The following is a 22,572-nucleotide window of genomic DNA, read 5'->3' as shown; positions in this document are numbered from 1 at the left end:
TTGTAGATCCTGCTGAATCCAGATCGATTTGAACTCACGTCTTCCTCTTTCCCCTTCCTCCCCATTGGATTAGAAAAGTGTTGTGCACGTGATTGGTTAAGCTCAGAGAGGGGAGGGGAGCCAAGTGCAGCAAGAACCGTTTTCTTTTCTTGAATGGGGGTGGGTAGGGGGGAGAGGATTGGAGACAGCAGAGGAGAGGGGAATAAATCTAGAGGCAAATCTCTGCTGAGAGAAGTTAGGGCTTCTGGAGCACAGTCACTTTAAGATAAGTCTTGCAACTGGGAACCAGGAAGTCTTTGTACTGACGCCCTGGCCAATCAGGGAAGACTGCAAAAATCTCCATACTTACGGATGCTGGGTTTTCAAATAGCCACTTCTGGAAAAGTGGGGGAAAGGTAGGGTCACTCCAGATCAATCATGCATGTCACACGGAGAAAATTTAAAGCGCCCAAAATCAAAATGGAAATCGAATTCAGTGTAGACAGGAGGGATTCATTTGAATTGGGGCTGGGTAAAAGGTCCCGTGCAGACTACACCCTGGTCTGAAAAAGAATGGAATGGTTAGCTAGCTTGACATCCACCTTGTAATGACCGGTTCTGAGGTCCAGCTGAATCATAGAGCTGGCCAAACTGCAGCTTCCCCATCTTTTTCTCCTCCCTCCCTGCTTACAGTTTATATCCCTGATGAGTGGGAAGTCCCCCGGGAGAAGATTTCTCTCCTGCGGGAGCTGGGCCAGGGTTCCTTCGGCATGGTGTATGAGGGGATTGCCAAGGACATCGTCAAGGGCGAAGCGGAGACCAGAGTTGCAGTGAAGACGGTGAACGAGTCAGCCAGCCTGCGGGAACGGATAGAGTTCTTGAACGAGGCGTCAGTGATGAAGGGCTTCAGATGCCACCATGTGGTGAGGGAGGCCGCTGCACCTTAGTGAAGAAGAAGAGTGTGGCCCTTGGAGGAAAGCCTTTGGAGGGCAGCCTGAGGGCTCAGCAAGCATATCCCGGGTTGTGACCCTGGGGCTCTGGGGTTCCCTCCCTGGGGGATTTGCTGTTTTTCCACTGCTGCTAAACAGCACACTGTCCTGCTGCTTCTGTGCATTGGGCCCGCCAGTGCCTTCTGCTGCTCTGTCTGTAGTGTAAGGAGGACTCAGCTGTTTGGGAAATGTGGGTAGCGGTGGGGGGACTGTTTCATTCCTGCACTCCCTGAGACAGAGATGTGAGCAGAGCGCTGATAGCAGGCCCGGTGGTGGACCAGTCCCTCTTTGGGTCAGAACTCGTACTGAGTGGTTCTCTGGCTCCTGAGTCACCTCTGACTTAGGTCTGCAGCAGGAGATCTCTTCACAGTGGGAGACATAAGGGAAGATGGGAGGGCTTCAATTCCTCCTACGCCTCGAAATCTGACTCTCCCTTATTTCATCAGGTATGCCTCCTAGGAGTGGTCTCCAAAGGACAGCCCACACTCGTCGTCATGGAGCTCATGGCTCACGGGGACCTGAAGAGCTACCTGAGGTCTCTGCGTCTGGACGCTGAGGTAACCACCTGGGTGTGACGGGGAGCAGGGGGAGGACAGTCTCTGCTGGATGGGCATGAATTTTTTTCTGGGCATTCCAGAACAACCCTGGCCGCCCACCGCCGACTCTTCGGGAGATGATCCAAATGGCTGCGGAGATTGCTGATGGCATGGCTTACTTGAATGCCAAGAAGTTTGTCCACCGGGACCTGGCAGCCCGGAACTGCATGGTGGCAGAAAACTTCACGGTCAAGATTGGAGGTACTGGGCAACAGGGCAGGGGTGGAGGACAGCAATTGATGCTGGGTAGAGTCAAAGCATTAAGTCTGCAGAGGAAGAACTTTCTCAGAGATGCCTTGCAGGTCTTGCTCTCCCCCTTCTCAAAGCCCTTTTCCAGATTTGGAGTTCCCAGAATTCCCTCAGCTTTCAGATAGAGCTGATCATAGAATCATAGAGTTGGAAGGGACCTCCTGGGTCATTTAGTCCAACCCCTTGCACTATCAGAACACTCACATCCCATTCGTTCGTCTACTGTAACCTGCCACCCCCTTAAGCCTTCACAGAATCAGCCTCTCCATCAGATGGCTATCCAGCCTCTGTTTAAAAATTTCCAAAGATGGAGAACCCACCACCTCCCGAGGAAGCCTGTTCCACTGAGGAACCGCTCTGTCAGGAACTTCTTCCGGATGTTTGGATGGAATTTCTTTTGAATTAATTTCATCCCGTTCGTTCAGGTCCGTCCCTCTGGGGCAAGAGAGAACGAACGGGATGAAATTAATTAATTCTTCATTCCCAGTTCCTCTGCTGGGAGTGAAGCTGCACCGTCAGTTTGTTCATGGTGACCTTCTCTGCCCTCAGATTTTGGCATGACCAGGGACATCTATGAGACGGACTACTACCGCAAAGGAGGGAAGGGCCTGCTGCCCGTGCGGTGGATGGCCCCAGAGTCCCTGAAAGATGGCGTCTTCACAGCCTATTCTGATGTGTGGTAAGAGGAACTCTGCCTGGGGAGTACTTGGATTACAGGAGGGCGCCAGAGGAGAGCTGTTCCTGCCACAGGGGTCCCTGCTTCTCACTCTCCGTCTTTCACAGGTCCTTTGGAGTTGTCCTCTGGGAGATAAGCAGTTTGGCAGAGCAACCTTATCAAGGTCTCTCAAACGAGCAAGTCCTGAAGTTTGTCATGGACGGGGGCTGCCTTGAGAAACCGGAAAACTGTGCCGAGCGGCTGTAAGTCTTGGGGGCTGGTGGCTGAGAACGGGGCCCTTAACCACATGCAGGGGCAGCTGAAGTGGGCCTTGTTTTTTTTTCCATCTATGGGTGGAGGTGGGGACTATCCAGCATCCCTGCTGGCCTGTCCAGGTGTCTTTTCCTCTTCCAGTGAGATTTTATTTCTTTATTATTTGACCATCACTCCCGGACCAAGACGACTTGTGACGGTTTACAAAACAACCCTGTTAAAACATCAGTAAAATTACAAAATCCCCTGGTATCATAACCCCATTCTACTCCCTCCCAACTCACCAGTTCAGCATGGGCCAAAATGGCCCTTCCCCTACACACATCACCTACCAGCCTCAGGGTGGGGGTGGGCCCTCCTGTCCTAGGTATTCAGGGCATCCTAAGGAGGGATTCAAGATCTTCCACAGCCTGGCCTCAACCAAATGCCTGGTGGAAGAGCTCCCTCTTGCAGGCCCTGCAGAACTGTGATAGGTCTGTCAGGGTCCTCAGCTCCCTCTTCTGGGGAGCTCATTCTATCTGGTCGGGGCCAGGACCGAAAATTCCCTGGCCCTGGTCAAGGACAGGCAGCCACGGGCCACAAGCAGTTTCAAACCCGCAGAGCAAAGGGCCCTGTGGGGAAATAAGGAGACAGGCAGTCCCTCAGATAAGCAGGGCCCAGACCACGGATGACTTTGATGGGTTACCACCAAAACCTTGATCTGGAATGCAATTGGCAACCAGAACAACTGTCTCAGTACTGGACGGATAGAATAAACAAATGGGATAAGGAGCTTACACAGAATTTTGTTTTTTTTTGGTGGGGGGTGTTACTAAATCTGATCTACTAAGGGTGCTACACAGATGCAGAAGTCATTTAATATGATGGAGAGAATCATAGACCTGGAAAATAGGGTCACCTCCCTGCACCATGCAAGTAATTCATAAGTATCACCCCCCATACCCTCTGCTTAAAAGAATAAAATAATGTAATTTATAAGAGAAAAACGGAGAAAGCGGAGAGAGAGAGAGAGACCTAGCAGTCTAACTGTGGTCTGCAGTCTTCCTGTTGTGGAAACTAGCAGAGAGGGAGTATGTCCAAAGGAGCAGGAACTCTCCAAAGCCAATCAAGGACACTGAAAAATTCCTCCGATGACCCCTGCAGCACCTTCTTCATGTGTTTCTGAATCATGCACATGCCAGAACTTGCATATTCCAGCAAGAGGAAGGCAAAATCATACAGGACCCCTGGGCCAGTCTGGCCTGGAGAAGAATTCCTTCCTGACCCCAGAACGGTGACCAGCACTACCCTTGGTATGTAAGAAAGGGCCATGAGACCTGAGCCCCTAGCTCAGGGGTAGTCAAACTGCGGCCCTCCAGATGTCCATGGACTACAATTCCCAGGAGCCCCCTGCCAGCGAATTCCCTGCCTGGGAATTGTAGTCCATGGACATCTGGAGGGCCGCAGTTTGACTACCCCTGCCCTAGCTTATCCCTTTCTGCCCTCCCTCTCATGACCCACCTAAGTTCATCAAGTCTTCTGAAGACCCTCCAGAGGAGGAGAGTCCTCCAGGCCCGACAGTCAGGAGGTGAAGGCTTTGCCTTCCGGAAGGGAGAGGGGGAGGCAAGGCTGGCCTGACTGCCAGGGGCTGACCTGTCTGTTTTCTTTGGGTGCGTTTCCAGCCACAGCCTCATGCAGATGTGCTGGCAGTACAACCCCAAGATGCGCCCGTCCTTCATTGAGGTCATCGAGATGCTGAAGGACGACCTCCACCCGGCTTTCCAGGAGGTTTCGTTTTTCTACAGCGAGGAGAACAAGCCGCCTGAGACAGAGGAGTTTGAGATGGACTTTGAGAACATGGAGAGCATTCCTCTCGATCCGGCCTCCTACACGCACCGGGATGAGGTCTTGGGGCGAGACGGCGGGCCTTCCATCGGGCTCAAGGGCAACTATGAGGAGCACATACCTTATACTCACATGAACGGGGGCAAGAAGAACGGGCGTGTCCTCCGCTCCAGCCCCTCCTAAGACAGGCAGCAGCTTCTCCCCCCCCCCCCTCCACTCCCGCTTTCCTTCCTTCACCAAACTCAGGACTTGTAGTGTTGCTGCCCACCATCTTCAAGACATGCAAACTCAAATTCTAGAGACCTTTTGAATCACCCAGTAATTATGATTGTGTGTAGGGCGGGGGGGATGGGGGGAGTCTGCTTATGTTCCTTTTTTTTTGTCAACTGGCTGTTGATGGATACTTCTGCGAAACAGGAAACAACTCTGCTGAGGCTGCTTGATCCCCTCCGGGTGTGAGGTTAGAATTGTCCTCATGCAGCGACAAGAGCCTTAGGCTGCCTCTGGTCCCAGCAGTAGGGATTTGGGGTTCTTTTTACAGCGTTCCCAGCCAACCCCAGAGCCTTTCCTTGTACCAGCCTCTTTTCTGAAGGGCTCTCATAGCTGGCATCAGAAATGTGGAAGGATCTGCAGGATGTATGTATGTATGTCGGGGGGGGGGCGTGCTTCTCCCCCTCTTGGAACTGACTAACAGCTAGTGCTGCTGCTTTCCCTCTTGCCAGGGCAGGGAGATGGAGGGACGTGTTGGGCGTGCGGGGGTTGGGTGGGGGTGTGTGCCTGGTGTGAGGCAGCAGGGGATGTGGCTGGGTCTTTTGTACATAAGCGTTCCACCAGAGGGGTGGGAACCAGTAGCTGTCCTCTTTGTCCAGTTTTCTTCTCTCCCAGATCCCCTGCCTCAATGAACTTTTACTCTGGAGAACTCAGGAGAAGTGACCCACATTCCCCCTTTCCCTGCATTCAGTGGCCAAGGTAGCCAAACTCAAAGCCAAATGATTTGGGATTTTGCCAGCGGTCCCCCTCCCAGCTACCCTGCCTGTTCTGCCCTCCAGACCCTTGGCTTCTACCTGCGCAGCATTCCCTGTATATATGTGTGATTGTGACCTATTTAAGCCTCCGCTGAGCACCTCCTGTAACTTATTGATGCCTTTGTTGGCTTTCCTGAGGGGGAAGGGCCTTGCCTTGCCCATGCGCTTTGCTTGGTCTCCCTGTCGATTTTGCTACCAGCCCATGTCTGTCAGCCTGCGTGTCAGTAACTTTTGGAAGTTCTTAGATGCAGACTGCTCTCACTGGAGGCGGGGTAGTCTGTCTCTCTTTGGCCTGTCAGCAGGGGCAAGGGATGACCCCACTAACAGTAGGCAGTAGCTCCCCTCCACGGTGCAGAAGAGAGTTTGCCCTGCAGCCCCCCCCCTCTCCCTTCTTATGAAATGTGGCCTACTTGCAAGTGCCTTGTACCAAGGAGGCTGTTGCTGCCCAAGAGCAGGCCTCATTCAGCCTTGTCCGACACGGAGCACAGAGAGGCCTGTGGCATGAGGCCACAGATCTATCTAGTTGAGTGTCCTGTTCCAGCAGGGGCCTACCAGATGCTTCCAGGAAGCCCCGCTCCTCTAAACATAGCCTGAAGGCACCCCCATTTTCAGGGGAGGGGAGACATTTCACTATTAGGATGAATAACGTTCTTGAGTGCAGCCATCTAAATACCAATAACTCAGTTTTTCTGAAGGGAGACAGAGGAAAATGTAAAGTTTTACTCTGCATTTTGGAAAGCCCAGCCTTGCTTTGCAGCTGCCTTGGCTAGGGCAGGGTGTGTAAATCCAGAGTATGTGACTCCCAGTCAGGCTGCGTGTTGAGTCCCTTTCCCTGCCTCAGTTGCGTGTCTGTTTTCCTTGCTTTTTTGTCCCTTGGAGGGTTCTCCTCTCCAAACGGTGCACTTTAATTCGTTCTTTCCTAGCAACGTGTCTCTCCCTGCAGTCTCATTGGAACAACTGGGCAAAAGGGCACCCCATCCTTCCAGCCATTTTTCGGTTGCTCTGTGACTGTATTGACATAATCTGCCTCTACAGATGGGAAATGCCATCACCACATGGCTTGTTCCTTCCTGTTTTCTAAATCAGTTTTTAAATGCTTGTTTCCATTTAATGTGAATTGAGAAATTGGGGAGGGGGGGTATCCCCAGGACTTTTCGGGCTGCATAAAACAGAATGATTTAAACACAGCGAAAACTCGGTGGGGTGTAACATGGCCCCACCTTCAGGATCTCCGCGAGGATATATTAATTGTGATTTTTGCATTCCTTTAAGAATAGTTTTAAGTTGAACTAAATTTGAATTTGAGAGGTTGGGGAGGGCCCAGAAGGATCCAGCTGAACAGAATGTGGGATTCTCAGACGGCTGGTCTGGAGGGGGGGGGGTTACTGCATTGGGTCAGGGAGCTTGAAATGGATCCCCCCCTCTCCATCAGGCGTGAGGTGGGGGAAAGGACATTGCACAGGCTCGTCATCCCTTTCTTCAGCAGATTTGGAGAGCATGGGGATGGTGGAGAGGGAGCATAGGCGGGTCTTTCTGGAAAGGCTCACAGAAGGTTAAGGCAATCTGGGTGCTCTTTCTCAGGGCCAGAGGTTCCATGGGGAAGGCTCCCTGCCTGTCCCCCCAAAAACAGACCTGCAGGAGCCAACCTAATCCTCCCCTCCCTTCTTCAGCTTCTCTTCCCTTTCCCCAGTAGTGTAGCTTTCTCTGCTCACATGTCCGATATCACACACAGAATGCCCCTCCATGCGAGAGCACCAGCCCTGCAATGTTGGCCTTGGCATGTCAAGCAAGGCCATCTCCACTCCCCCCCCCCCCAGCCATCTGGTATCAGACAGGCCTAGGGCTGCCTTCTTCCTGCTTCTGTAGTTTGGGGTGGGGAGGTTGGCACCCCTTGTGGCTTGGCTGACCCAGGATTTGGGTGTGCCCTCATCCCTTTGAGGGAGGTTGCTCTCTGGCTGGCCCCAACTCCCCAGCCCTCAAGCCTCCATTGAGTGGGGAGGGGGGAGGGGGGGTGGCACCAGATAGCTTTCTGGGTGCAACTCTGGAGCCAAACCCTTGGAATTGCCTCGCTGGGGTGTTGCTGCCCTGCTGCAGGGGTTCCAGCTCGGTGCTTCTTGCCTGTGAGCCAAGGCCTCCTGCCCCCGCACTGACCCCATGCTGCTAATTTGACAGGGGGTTGCTGGCCTTTGGCGGGGACTGGAGGAGATGTTGCAAGTCAGTCCAGGGCCTCCCGCTGAGCTGAGTGATCTTGGAAACCATTCAGCTGTTCCTTGCATGACACTTGCTGACAGCAGGCAAGCGTACCTGGGGTGCCCATGTGTGAACTGCCACCGTGTGTTTGGACTGTTTTGCCTGACCAGTTGTGTTGGTAATTGGCAACAGAGGCGTTGTTGGGCTTCACAGAGTTCTTTTTGGGGGGGATTTTGGCTCAAGCCTTCTGAAACTCATGTTGCAAAAGTTGACCTTTGAATGTTTCATCCAGGCCCCGCAGCGGGAACGGAGGCCAGCCACCACGGGGCCCTGCATCCGCCTGTGTCTGTTTTGCTCAGTGGGTAGGACTTTGCACACGCCTGTGATCCGAAGGCCCCTTCGCAAGAACTGCATTTTTACCCCCACCAAATCATGAAAAGCCTGAAGCAGTTCTTAGAAGCAAGGCTATTTCTTCCTGTGCCCCCGCCAATGTGAATTGTGCCACTGATGCAGCTACTAGTGCTGAGTTTCGTTTTCATTTTTAAGGCTAATCAGTTGTCTTAAAACCACCAGGCAGGCCTTTACTGGGAAGATCTGTACTTTAGGGAAGGTGCCGATCTGAAAAGTCTGGTTGGTCTCCTCGATCAGCAAACAGTGCTTTGTTTGGAGATCAGGTGGGACTAGTTGCAGGGGAGAATCCACCAGCCTTTTGGGTGGCCTCCTTGCCTGGGGCATCCCCCCTTCTCTGCAGCCCCCTCAAGGCTCTGTGAGGGCCAACAGTCCTAGTCTGAACACAAAGAGTGATTCTCTTTTTTCTCTTTTCTGTTTTCTTGGGAGGAGGGGCAAAAACTCCTCTCCCGTAGTTTAAAAGGATCAATAATGTGCCATGGGGGAGGGAAGACAGAAACAGAAAATCCCCCCACTTGATTTATTTTTTCAGTGCTTTCATATACAACAAGCTAAGCAGTGATGTGTACAGAGAGTATCTTTGGATATAAAGTGAAACCTTTTTGCTGTGTGTAAAATATTGAATGATTAAACTGTTTATATTATTAAAAAATCTGAATAAATTATCCAGGAATATCTCTGATTTGGGGGCCAGTCTCTCTTATTATGTCTGCTAACTTTGTTCATGTCCTGACCGTAGGTAAACAAATAGACTGTCCTGTATAAAAGTTACATTGATGAGAAAAAATGAACACAAAACTTGCCCTATGAGAATTTCTTCATATTATTTAATGCTGGTAAACAGGCAGAAGACTTTCTAAAGTGTTCCCTGCTTCTTTAAACATTTTCAGAAATAAATTTCTTCAGTGGCAAGTCTAAATGAAAAATAATAAGCATAATTAACAAACATTTCTCTATGTATTATGTACAATAACAAATTAAACCTACTTATATTTCATTTATAATAGCTTTCAAAAGGAGCTACAGTTCTAGTACAAATTATTCTGTCCTGCATAACAGTAAAGAGACATTCATTTGAAGTAAAATGCAACAAATTCAAGCGTACAAAGGAAAGTACATGGAGAAATAGGTTACATAAAGGTAAAGGTATCCCCTGTGCAAGCACCAGGTCACGTCTGACCCTTGGGGTGACGCCCTCTAGCGTTTTCATGGCAGACTCAATGCGGGGTGGTTTCCCCAGTCATTACCGTTTACCCCCCAGCAAGCAAGCTGGGTATCCATTTTACCGACCTCGGAAGGATGGAAGGCTGAGTCAACCTTGAGCCGGCTGCTGGGATTGAACTCCCAGCCTCATGGGCAGACAGCTTCAGACAGCATTTCTGCTGCCTTACCACTCCGCGCCACAAGAGGTTACATACCTTGACATAAATGACAAAAGTTTCAATAAAGGTGGAATATGAATAGTGGCAAAAGCCCACTTCCTAAAGCGCTTCAACATACAAGCCATCAAATGTTCATTTGCAGAGTTTTAAAACAATCATGAGCTGTACTTAAACAATCATGAGCTGTACTTACATAATCTAGGTCATTATAAATTGGCGAATTCAACAGATTTGTTTCAGTAAGGTACAATAATACTTTAAATCTTTTTATTATTAAATAGATTCAAAGAATCCCTGAAACATGTGTTTATAATTAAACATGTCTAATCAGATCTATTTATAAGAATTGTATGAGGTCCCAATTAAAATAAAGTCCAAGAGGGAACAATGATTTGAAGTAAAAAATCATAGAATCATAGAAACATAGAGTTGGAAGGGGCCACACAGGCCATCTAGTCCAACCCCCTGCTCGACGCAGGTTCAGCCCAGAGCATCCTAAAGCATCCAAGAAAAGTATGTATCCAACCTTTGCTTGAAGAATGAAAGGGAGGGGGAGCTCACCACCTCCTTAGGCAGCCTATTCCATTGCTGAACTATTCTGTGAAATTCTTTTTCCTGATATCTAGCCTATATCGTTGTACTTGTAGTTTAAACCCATTACTGCATGTGTTTTCCTCTGCAGCCAATGGAAACAGCGTCCTGCCCTCCTCTAAGTGACAACCTTTCAAATACTTAAAGAGGGCTATCATGTCCCCTCTCAACCTCCTTTTCTCCAGGCTGAACATTCCCAAGTCCCTCAATCTATCTTCATAGGGCTTGGTCCCTTGGCCCCAGATCATCTTCGTCACTCTCCTCTGTACCCTTTCAATTTTATCTACGTCCTTCTTGAAGTGAGGCCTCCAGAACTGCACACAGTACTCCAGGTGTGGTCTGACCAGTGCCGTATACAATGGGACTATGACATCTTGTGATTTTGATGCGATGCCCCTGTTCATACAGCCCAAAATGGCTTTTGCCTTTTTTTACCACTGCATCACACTGCCTGCTCATGTTTAGTTTACAATCCACAAGTACCCCAAGGTCTCATTCACACACAGTGCTACCTAGAAGCGTATCCCCCATCCAGTAGGCATGCTTTTCATTTTTCTGACCCAGAAGCAGAACTTTACACTTATTAAATTGCATCTTGTTCTCATTTGCCCATTTTTCCATTGTGTTCAGATCTCGTTGAATCCTGTCTCTATCTTTTGGAGTATTTGCCAGTCCTCCCAATTTGGTGTCATCTGCAAACTTGATGAGTAATCCCTCCACCCCCTCATCTAGATCATTAATAAATATGTTAAAAAGTACCGGGCCAAGCACCGAGCCCTGAGGTACCCCGCTACTCACCTCTCTCCAGTCTGATGAAACACCATTGACAACAACTCTTTGAGTGCGGTTCTCTAACCAATTTCCTATCCACCTAACTATCTGAAAATCCAGATTGCAGTCCTTCAATTTATGCATCAGAACATCATGGGGAACCTTATTAAAAGCTTACTAAAATCCAAGTAAATGACATCAACCAAATTTCCACAATCCAGTAAACCTGTTACTTTGTCAAAAAAGGAAACCAGGGCTGAGTCTGCACTTACTTTGTTTATTCCATTGTCAATCCTGTTGAATTCAGATAGCTTTGAACTCGGATCTTCCTCTTCTCCCCTCCCCATTGAAACAGGAAAGTGTTCTGCACGTTGTTAGGGTAGTTCAGAAGGGGTAGTTCTTTCTTTTCTTGAAAGGTGGGGGGAGAGGAGCCAGGCAGGGAGCCTCTTTCTTATCTTGGAGGGGGGGATGATCGAAAAAGGCAGAGAAGGGAGAAAAAATCCAGGACCGACAGAAGTTGAGAGAAATCAGGGGCTTCTCCTTTAAAGCAAGTTTTTCACATGACCACCTGTGGCCAATCATGGGTCCTCTACGGAGGAGAGCCCAGATTCAAAACAGCCTTTAAATATTGAGCATTAAAAGCACTCTAAGATATCGCACAATAAAGGTAGGGTCACTCCGGATCAATCCTTCTTGCTGCAGAAGGAAATTTTAAATCGCCCCAAATCCAAACACTAATTGCATTCTATGTAGAAGGCAGGGACTGAATCGATCTGGGGTTGGAATAAAAGCTCCGTGCAGTTTACACCCAGGTTGGTCTGACATGACCTGTTGGAGACAAATCCATGCTGACTTCCTTGGATCACCAAATTGTCCTCCAGATCTCTCTGGAGGTCTCTGCAGATCTCTGCAGATTTCTCTGCAGATCTCTCCCTTTAATATCTGCTTCATTATCTTCTGCACAACAGAGGTCAGACTCACTGGTCTGTAGTTTCCCGGGTCATCCTTCCTCCCTTTTTTGAAGATCAGAATAACGTTTGCTCTCTTCCAGTTCCCCAGGACATCTCCAATCCTTAAAGAGGTCCCGAAGATGATGGACAAGGGTTGTGCAAGTTCTCTGGAAAGTTCTTTGAGCATTCTCGGGTGCATTTCATCCGGCCCAGCGGATTTGAACTCATTCAGTGCAGCTAAATGCCTCTCGACAACCTCTCTGTCCATGTCAACCTGCCACCCAGACACTATCCCTTGTCTACTGCCATCTCTAGACGTGCCTAAAACCTTTGACCTGTGGGGGAAAAAACAGATGTAAAAGAGGCGCTGAGCCTTTTTACTTTCTCTGCATCCTCCGTTAGAGTTTGTCCATCTGCACTCAACAGTGGGCCTATTGCCTCCTTTACTTTACGTTTGCTCCTCACATAACTGAAAAATCTTTTCTTGTTACAGTGGGCTTTCCTGGCCAATCTTAGCTCACTCTCAGCTTTGGCCTTTCTGATGATTGATCTACAGTGCCTAGTAACCGTAGGTACTCTTCTTTAGAGCTCTGTCCTTCCCTCCATTTCCTGAACATTTCCCTTTTCTTTCTTAGTTCCTCTTGAAGTTCTCTGTTCATCCAAATAGGCTTCTTAGAGCTCCTGCAGTGTTTTCGTCTTTCTGGGATAGTCATTGATTGAGCATGCAACAGCTCTTGTTTGAATTGCACCCACCCTTCACATGCTCCCTTCCCTTCCAGCATTCTTGTCCATGTATGACACTCCTCATGTCTCTGAGTTTATTAAAGTTTGCCCTATGAAAATCCAACATCAGCGTCTGGCTACAAGCTTTCTTCCCCCCCCCCCCAATCTCAAAAGGAATTCTATGAGGACATGGTCACTTCCCCCTATGGTCCCCACCTCCTTCACCTCATCCACCAACTCTTGCCTGTTGGTCAGTATTAAGTCCAGTATGGCTGAACCTCTTGTGGGTTCATCTACCATTTGATAAATGAAATTGTCAGCCAGGCAGGTCTGAAAGTTGCATGACTGAGGACGCTTTGCAGAGTTTGTTTCCCAGCACACATCTGGGAAATTGAAGTTGCCCATGATGACAAGGTCTTGCCGCTTGGATATTTTCCCAAACTGTTCACAAAGTGCAGCATCCACATCCTCTCGTTGGTCAGGCCGTCGGTAGCAGACATCAACCACCACACTGTTTGTTTTCCCCTCACTTATTTTCACCCAGATGCTTTCCACTGTAGATATACTCTCTTTCACTAGAATTTCCTGACAGGAAAGCCGTTTCCTTACATACAGTGCCACTCCTCCACCTCTTCGATCTATTCTGTTTTTTCTGAACAGTTCATATCCATCCACCATTACATTCCAGTCATGAGAATCATTCCACCAAGTTTCTGTGATACGTACTAGATCATACCTTTGGATCAGCATGAGAAGTTCCAGCTCTTCCTTCTTCTTGCCCATGCTTCGAGCGTTAGTATAAAGGCATCTGAATCCTTTTACTTTTGGTTCCCTATGAGCTGGCCTTCCTGGTTGGGCTGCCCCCGATCGGTCTCCTTCCTTACACTCCCTATGTTGAACGTCTCCTTCCTCAACTTCGACTAGTGCAGTCCATCAGGTGCTAGTAGGCCTTCCTCAAGAAAGCCTATCCCATGGTCCCAGAAACCAAATCTCTCCTGCCGGCACCAACTACGCAGCCAGTGATTCACCTCCATTATCTTCCTCTCCCGACGCATTCCTCTTCCCTTGGCAGGCAAGATTGAAGAGAATACCACTTGTGCCCCCATTTGCTTGAGCTTCCTCCCTAGATCTTGATAGTCTGTTTTAATAGGAGCGATGGTATTCAGGGACATGTCATTCATTCCCAATGGACCATCACAAATGGGTAGCGATCCGTACATTTGAGGAATTTGGGCAGCCATTCTGAAACATCCTTAATTTTTGCCCCTGGCAAGCAACACACCTCTCGGGTTAGGGGGTCTGGCCCAGCCACATGGCGATCCAGGTTAGGGGGTCAGGCCCAGACACATGACGATCCACTCTGCGCCACAAGAGGCTCTACTTTTTCGAACACTCTGAAAATAAAAACAGTTGACATGGTGTAGTTGGTTAGAATGTTGATCTAAGAGAGACCCAGCTTCGAATCCCCACTCTTCCATGGAAACCACCAAGAGTGCTCCTGCTAAGGGCACCAATGCAAGGTGAGCTTGCCCCCACTGCTAGTGGTACTGGAGTTTCCACCAACCCTGGGGAGGGCACACCCAAATCTACCCAGAAATCTCAATCCTGAGTCTCAACACTACCTTACAGAGTTTTGTGTGATGATAAAGAGTGTTAACTTTTTAAAAAGGCATTTCCTCTTGTGTCATAGGAAGGCACTGCCATTAACTGAGCAGATACACAGGTAGAATTAATCAACTTGGTCAGCCAGGAGGAGAAACAGATATTAATGAAGCTGAGAACTGTGCTTTTATTTTTCAAGACTCCCTCTGGCTGTGGTTTTTCTATATTGGAAAACAACAAAATGAAACATTATTGGAGCATTCACTTCAGGGAGTGTGTTTATGAATTTAAATTCTAAGTTCTTTTGTTCTTACAGTTTCAAAAAAAGCACATTGGCTTTGCTTGGTACTGGGCTATTACAGATGAATTTAATTCCAGCATACTAAACGAAAGAGGTATTGAGAAATTCTTTGATCGGTACACCCTTCTGAAGTTACTGGCATTTTAAAAATGAATAGCTCACAGTTCATGATGTAATTTAATTATTTTTAAAACAATACCTTTTATATTGTAATTGCATATCTGAGAAAAGGTACCTACTTTTTAGCTAACATTCTGTTTCTAGTTTACATTGTTTCTTTTATTTGAATGCAGTTAGAGCCTCTTGTGTTGCTGGGTGGTAAGGCAGCCAACATGCTGTCTGAAGCTCTGGCTATGAGGCTGGGAGTTTGATCCCAGCAGCTGGCTCAAGATTGACTCATCCTTCCGAGGTTGGTAAAATGAGTACCCAGCTTGCTGGGGGGTAAACGGTCATGACTGGGGAAGGCACTGGCAAACCACCCTGTAGTGAGTCTCCCAAGAAAGCGCTAGAGGGCGTCACCCCAAGAGTCAGACAGGACTCAGTGCTTGCACAGGGGATACCTTTACCTTAGGTTTCCCAACACTTGATTTCAAATCAGGGTTAGCCAACTTGCAGTGGCTCATGGAATCATAGAGTTGGAAGGGACTTAAAGGTGCCACTGGACATAGGATACATGGTTAGCTGAACCAGACATGTCCACTGCATATTTTTAAAATTGTAGGTTGAATTATGCAGTTCTGCTAGTAGGGATACCTCTTCCTACTGTCAAAAGAAAGCACCACAACTTGCAGATGGAATGTGTGGGAATATTCAACCCCAGCGACTGGGGAGGGGGTGTAATTCGCACCCAGAGCCAACACCTTTGTCTTGCTTGCTTTGACTTTTACAAAGAGAGAGTCCCATCTGGCTGGAAGATCTGTCTTGCATGCCATTTGATAGGCAAGGGAGAACCTTCCTAAGCTGTGGAAGAGAGCCAAATAAATCTGGCATCCTTGGATCTTGCGCACTCTGGTCCAAGTTGAGGGAAGATCCTGTAGGAATACAATCTGTAGTGTAATTATAATTGTTGTGTGTGAGCTGGAAACCACCTGCTGATCCCACATAAAAGTTCAATTGTCCAGGGGTAGGAAATGTTCTGGACTCTCATGGTTGAGGACTCCTGTCCTAGGCCAGCAACGCTGGTAGGAGCTCATGGGAGTTGTAGTCCCTGAACATCTGGAGGACCACAGGTTGACTAGAAGAAGAAGAAGAAGAAGAAGAAGAGTTGGTTCTTATATGCCGCTTTCCCCTACCCGAAGGAGGCTCAAAGCGGCTTACAGTCGCCTTCCCATTCCTCTCCCCACAACAGACACCCTGTGGGGTGGGTGAGGCTGAGAGAGCCCTGATATCACTGCCCGGTCAGAACAGTTTTATCAGTGCCGTGGGGAGCCCAAGGTCACCCAGCTGGTTGCATGTGGGGGAGCACAGAATCGAACCTGGCATGCCAGATTAGATGTCCGCACTCCTAACCACTACACCAAACTGGCTCTCCCCTGGCCTAGACCATGTAGGGATGCCACAATGGGAAGGTGGAGGTGGAGGCCCTGCAGCGACTACAAGTCTGTCAAACCATTGCAATCCGCGGACATCTGGAGGACCATTGCCTGCCCTCTCCGCCTTGGTGTACTTTAGGACAGGAGTAGTCAGCCTGTGGTCCTCCTGATGTCCATGGACTACAATTACCCCGAGCCCCTGCCAGCAAATGCTGGCAGGGGCTCATGGGAACTGTAGTCCATGAACATCTGGAGGACCACAGATTGACTACCCCTGTCCTAGGCCATGTAGAGATGCCACAATGGGAAGGTTCAGGCCCATCCCCTTAAATTCCTGGGAAGAAAGGTGGAATCCTGACAGTCATCAGACCTTGACTGGGGACAGGAGGGGTGGATTCAGCAGAGATTTTTTTTTTTTAAATGCTTGTGACTTGGAACTTCTGCTAAAAACAGAATCCCCTTAACTGTCATAGTCTCCCTAGGAGTCCCATCTGCCCTGGGGCTCTCTGGGCCCACTTTGGTCTCTGCCTTTGCTGCCTCTTGAGGAATTCAAGCTGACGTTTAGCACTTTCAAAAGGTGACGCAGCACTCGGGATGGTCAAAGAAGGAAGGGAAGGGGTGTGTGCCGCCCTTGAACCAAGAGGACAGGCAGGCCATGCATATTTCAGCTATTTTATTTAATTCACTAGAACTAAAGCCCGTTGTATGTTGAAATACAAACGGGGACTAGAAAGGGTGGATTAGAGAGTGTCCTTGTCGGCTGGGTGTTTGTGGAAGTGGTATTGTAGGTGTTTGGGCAGCATGGATGGGAGAGGTTCGGGATGTGCGGTGATGTCCCCCGCAAGCAGGAAGGTGCTTTCTGGTGCGAGAGGAGGGATTTTTGCGGGAAATAGAAAAAGGGGCGTAATCATTTGATGGGCAGCACAATGTGGCTGCATCGTCAGAGGCCACATGCACATGTCATGGGGGCTCCTTTCATAGTCTGTGATGTGCGCAGGGGAGCCTGATTGCACGGGAGGGCAGAAGCTAAGGAGGGCTGTGTGTGGCCAGTAGTTGGATGGGAAACCGTATAGGAGTTTGGGCCTATTTGTGTGTCTCTCTTTGTCTGTCTTTCGCCCTTCCCTGTATTCTTCGACCCAGCCATCCAGCCACCCATTCATTCCTTTACCTGCTTTCTCTCTCTCCCATCCGTGGCTGTGTGTTCTAACTGTCTGGCTGTCTGTATGTCTCCCGTTATTGGCCCCATCCCTGTATCTCCTTGTCTCTTCCTCCTTCCTTCCTTCTTGCCTTGTATCTTTCCTGTGTTCCTTCCTTCCTGGCTTCCTTGTTTTGACTTTCCTTCATGTGTTTCTTCGTTTGTCTCTGCCTCTCTCTCTCCATCTCTCTCTCTCTCTGTGTCCTCCCTTCCTTCCTGCATTCTATTCTTCCATCCAAGCATTCATTTGTCCCTTTATCTCCTGCATTGCTGCCAGCGATCCCTCTCTCTGCTCACTTGCTCACTTCCTGTGTTTCTTGCCTTCTGGCAGCCCTGTATCTCTCCATCTCTTTTTCTGTCTCTGTTGTTGGCTCGCTGTGAGCTCTCTGTGTCTCCCTGCTTGTATCTGTCTCTGCCTGCCTGTCTTCCCTCCCTGCATTCTAGTGTCTGCATGCTTTCTGGCAGGCATCAGTTTCCCAGCTTTCTTTCCATACTGGCTGGCTGGCTGGCTGGGGAAGGAGGGAGGCGGGAAGGGCTGTGGCAGGGACTGCCTGGGACCTCTGGTCGTTCGTGTGAGCTATGTCCTCGGCGCCTCTTTCTGTGTGTCTCTGCTTGTATCTGGCCTCATCTACCGCTGTGTCTCTGGCTGCCTCTGTTTCTTCCCTGCATTCTAGTGTCTGCGTGCTATGTCCCAGGCATCCTTTGTCGGCTATCCTTTGTCCTTTGAGGACGGAGGACGGTGAAGGGCTGGAGCACGGACTGCCTCGAGGCTCTGGCCGTTTCCCCGGAGCGGGGTTTTTTTCATGCCGGGTATGTCGGGCCTGGAAAGTTCCTTTTCCGGCGCGAAGCCCTCTCCGCGGGTCCCTCCCATCGCAGGATCCCGGCTTCCGCGCATGGAAAGGAGTTGGGCTGCTGCGTCTGTGACGCGGCAGCTCAGCTACTTTCCCCGCTCCAAAGGTTCACGCGGGGGTCCTGCTCACTCGGTCGGTCCGCTGACGCCTGGGACGGGCCAAGGGGCCGGTCGGGAGCCACGTTCCGGATTGGCCCCTCGGCCCCCTCGAGATTTTATCACGGACATTTTTTGCTTTGAAAAGCTTATGCCTTAAAAAACGGCTCTATATCGGTACATGAATTTCCTCCCTTTCCTCCAGCCTTCTCCTTCCTAGGGTGGGAGTGGAACAAGTAAGCAAGTTGGCTGAGAAGCTGTTCAAGGTACAGCCATTTTTAAAACATGAGCTTTTAAAAAGCAAGATATGTGAGGGGAATTGGCATAAAGTCAACCAGAAGGTCATGTTTCTGCTCTGACTTCAAACACAATCAATAGCTCTGTTTGGAGAGCGTTAGACTGAAAATGTTAAGATCCTCGGGTTTGATCCTGGGTTTCATTAAGTGTTTTTTTCCCCCCTTTGCACTGAATTCCCCACCTTCCCCCTTTTGAATTCTGCATTTGCACAAGAAAAGTGCAATGAATGAGTGCAATACGAACGCAACTCTTTCCTCCATGAGTCCCGTAGGAACCTTCAGAAATCTCCCACTAAAAGCTACACTCCCTCTCCTCTCCTTCCCACTTACACAAAATCTCCAGAGTCCTTGCAAAATTCACTTGGAGGGAAAGGGGGTGGGGCAATGGAGCTTTCAATGGCACGCCTATCTGCACAGATCCTCCTGACTTATCCAGAAGCAGTTTGTAGGTCCCAATCCCTACCTCTCTGTACAGAAAACCTGATCCTATTGCCACTGAATGAGACCCGGGCCGCTCTGTGCTGCTGCCAAGATGCCGGTGCCCCATTTACAAAAGACCTTCTCAGCAGAGGGCATACATCTCTTTAAATGTTCAACCTAGAGAGGTCATTTCTGGACCCTTTCTTGTCATGCCACTGCTGCCAGTGATGTATTTGTTTTTTCCACTACAGGAATTCCACTACTGGGGCTGGGAGATCACCTGCTTCTAGTGGACCTACGGCAATACTAGCTGTGATGAAGCTATTTGGGGATTAGATTCCAGTTCATCCCATAGATACCAAGTCAGCGGACAATAACCAGAAGCCGTATTTCAAGTTCGGTGCAAACACATGGATTTATTGTTGCCTTTCCTTGATTCCTGGGCCACAAGCTACCTAGGGTGTGCTGGGTTCATTCAGCCTGTCTCAGTAGCACTTCCTGTGGACAATGTAGGGCCCATGCTCATGATACTGTTCCTTTCTAATCCAGCACGGCTGGAAGTTTTTCAGGGAAGCCAGAATGGAGCCTCCAGTCCAGACAGAATACTTTCTCAGTGGGGTGGCAGAGACTTTCACTTTCGTATTGGTCTGGATATTGTTCAGAAGCTCTTGAGTAAACCGCTTTTCGAGTCCTTCGAAGAGGGATGACCCTCCACATAACATGATGTTTTCGTACATTTCCTTTCGGGTCTCTTCGGGGACTTTCCTCAAGCTTCTTTGGGCCATGCCATGGATTCCTACAAGAGTGAGGCCAGGCATATGAGGAGGATTAAACAACATCTCTGGGCACTGAAACCGTTCTTTCCCTAAGCTTATAACATGCCCATCTGGTAACTGATAATCCACAATGTATTCCCTTTTGGGACTGTTCCACTCATTCTCAAAATCAAGCGCTACATAACAACATTTGTGTTTGATGTCCTCTACAACATCCAGCATCCTGTCATCTAAGTAATGTCCCATGTCCTTTAACAGGTCCATCAAGAAAGATGTCATGTTGGACCCCGCAATGTCCATCCTTTCTATGGCATGTGGCAAATTGTACCCTTGATGGACTGGCACCGTATGCGTCACTGCATAGCCAGTGTCCACTACTAAGCCGCTAATTTTGCCGTGAGCATACACTGATAACACAGACTGATAAGCCACATACATTCCTGGAGAGTTGAGGGACTCAAAAACAACCTCCACCAGCTTTTCTCTGTTTGTGGTTGGGCACAGAGGAGGATCGGACATTAAGAGGGCATGGTCTTCTGGGGCGACTCTGAGGTCATTGTAGAAGAGGTGCCTCCAAAGAACTTCAGCTGCATCCCAGTCTATGATTATACCATGTCTTACCGGTAAAATAATATCAAGGTCAGGCTCTAGTCTTGCTTGCTCCCCAACAAACGTATCTGGTCTCTCTCTTCTAGTCCTCATGGACTTCTCTGTAGGGTGTCCAACCAAAGTTCCAATGACAGACTGGGGAGTCTGTTGACCTGCAAATCCAGCTTTACATGTCCCAGTACCGGTTTCTATAACAACAGCTCCTGTCTTGACAACTGGTCGCCCCCTATCTGGAGTAGTTGATCTCGCCATTGTGGAACTCCTTTCATTGGAAGATGCTCTAGACTTGGCTGATCGGTCCCCTATATATCCAGGAGAAGTTGTTCTCACATGCCCTGGACTTACTGGCCTTGATCCTGGAGAGGTTGTTGTTCTCACATGCCCGGGGCTTACTGGTCTTGACCCTGGACTCCTTGATCGAGAAGACCCCCAACTCCTTGTCCGCGAAGGCCCTGGGCTGGCCGGCCTGGTATTTCTGAATGACATTTCCAATGGACTCCAAAGATTACTCCTACAGGATCAACCGGTGAGCTGTATAAACAGTTTGGTGAGGACCTGCCAGCCGCCTCTGTTATCACAAAAAGAACTATGGTATCACACCAGCATCCTGGGTGAATTTGCTTAAGCTAGATAATCAGCATTATGACTATCCTCTCCAACCACCACCTTGGAAAGTGGGTCAGTTCATTGCTTTACCTTCCACTCTCCCTAATGTCTTTAAAGTGTTCTGTAGAAACAATGGGCTTAAGAACATGGAATCTTCAGGATGAATGGAAGACCATGAGTCATCACATCAATTCCCCTGAGACCATCTCAGCTAGGAGTTTTTTTAATTGGGCGCCACAATGAGAAGGCCCTGGAAAACAGGGGATGGGTGTTCTAGTCTGAAATAATATAGTCATTGCCACCTTGTACCAAATCAGACTCTTGATCTCAGTGGGCATTTATTCCAAGTGAAAGTTTTTCTCCACAGGCTCTAGCAAGAGACGGGACTTTCCCAAATTGCCATAGAAAATGGCAGGAATCAATGCTGGAATTTTCTGAGTGAAAAACGGGAGGTTCTAAAACTTTAAGAACATAATATAGGAAGAGCTGTGCAGGATCAGACCAAAGGCCTGTCATGTCCAGCCTTCAGTTCACATGGTGGCCAACCAGTTGCCTCTTGGAAACCCACAGGCAGGACAGCTGCAACAGCAGCCTCCTACCTGTGCCCCTCAGCAACAGATACAAAGAAGAATACGGCCTCTGTTACTGGAGGAAGTAGATGTTCATCATGACTGTGTGTTCATCATCCTCCGTGAATGCGTCTGCTTCCCTGTTTAAAGCCAAGAACAGGAGAGGGACCATGTCCCAGGATACCAATAAAATCAAAACCAGGTGAGAAATGCTGACAATCATTACCCATTACTTGTATTAACAAGTTATTTCTTGCATACAGCAGCAATGCTGACGTACCAATGCCCAAGTGGGATCCTGTTTTGCAGCTGTTGCTTTCACAAGATGGCAGATGCACTGGGAAACCAATATGGCAATAAAAAATATCCAAATTGGACTTCTCTCTTCAGTTTCAGTTATTCTTTAATTCTTATTTCATACAAGTCCCGACGCGTTTCGCCTACAGCTTTTTCAAGGGATAGTTTTTATTTTTAAGGACCAACTTATTAAGAAATCTCTTGACAGAGTATAAGTCTGAAACGCCACAAGCTAAGTTTAGCTATTGTATGACCTTATACTCTGTCAAGAGATTTCTTAATAAGTTGAAGTTTGTCCTTAAATATAAAAAACGTCTCTTGAAAAAGCTGTAGGCGAAACGCGTCGGGACTTGTATGAAATAAGAATTAAAGAGTAACTGAAACTGAAGAGAGACAACTCTATAGGTCCAATTTGGATAATTTCTATTGCCATATTGTTGTCCCAGTACGTCTGTACTATTCTATAGTTGTCTCTTCACTGGGACCCACCCTTCCCAGTTCATTCATTTTTGCTTCACAAGATGGCAGACAATAAATAAACAATTTATCCAGTCAATGTGTGGCTTCCCAAATATTTTTGGCTGTGCAATCTATTTTGGGCTGGGTTGTCTCCATTATGTTCTATTTCACAATTGGACTTCCCACCCAATTGGAATGATTTTTCAGGTTTGCCTGTGATTCCATATTGAAATACCTGTGCTGGCCTTGGCCACAATTTAGAATTCATCTAACTGCAACTTCAGGCAAGTTATTTTCAAAAAATTCATTTCAAATTTTGTTTCCCTGTAGATAATGCAAACCCAGACTGTGCTCATTAA

The 22,572-nt window shown here is 48.5% G+C and overlaps 2 protein-coding genes across 3 annotated transcripts in view; one reads left to right on the top strand and one right to left on the bottom strand.

Moving 5' to 3' along the window:
• INSR (insulin receptor) overlaps positions 1–8,870 on the top strand; it is a 93,758-nt gene extending 84,888 nt beyond the window's left edge. For both annotated transcript variants that reach the window (XM_077331819.1, XM_077331818.1), the window contains exons 16-21: positions 673–902; positions 1,415–1,525; positions 1,606–1,765; positions 2,363–2,492; positions 2,597–2,731; positions 4,403–8,870. In XM_077331819.1, the coding sequence (XP_077187934.1) occupies positions 673–902; positions 1,415–1,525; positions 1,606–1,765; positions 2,363–2,492; positions 2,597–2,731; positions 4,403–4,748 (1,112 nt within the window). In that variant the 3' untranslated portion in view covers positions 4,749–8,870. The remainder of the gene's footprint in view (positions 1–672; positions 903–1,414; positions 1,526–1,605; positions 1,766–2,362; positions 2,493–2,596; positions 2,732–4,402) is intronic.
• Positions 8,871–19,293: 10,423 nt separating this feature from the next.
• ACTL9 (actin like 9) lies at positions 19,294–21,011 on the bottom strand. Its single transcript, XM_077331817.1, has one exon. It carries the CDS (start codon positions 20,766–20,768, stop codon positions 19,383–19,385), a length of 1,386 nt encoding a protein of 461 aa, XP_077187932.1. The 5' UTR covers positions 20,769–21,011; the 3' UTR covers positions 19,294–19,382.
• Between the last annotated feature and the right edge of the window lie 1,561 nt (positions 21,012–22,572).

The sequence above is a fragment of the Paroedura picta genome, chromosome 4 (assembly GCF_049243985.1).
Source record: "Paroedura picta isolate Pp20150507F chromosome 4, Ppicta_v3.0, whole genome shotgun sequence".
NCBI classification, from domain to species: Eukaryota; Metazoa; Chordata; class Lepidosauria; order Squamata; family Gekkonidae; genus Paroedura; species Paroedura picta.
Note: the sequence above shows the minus strand (reverse complement) of the source record. Positions and strands in the feature narration are given on the sequence as shown.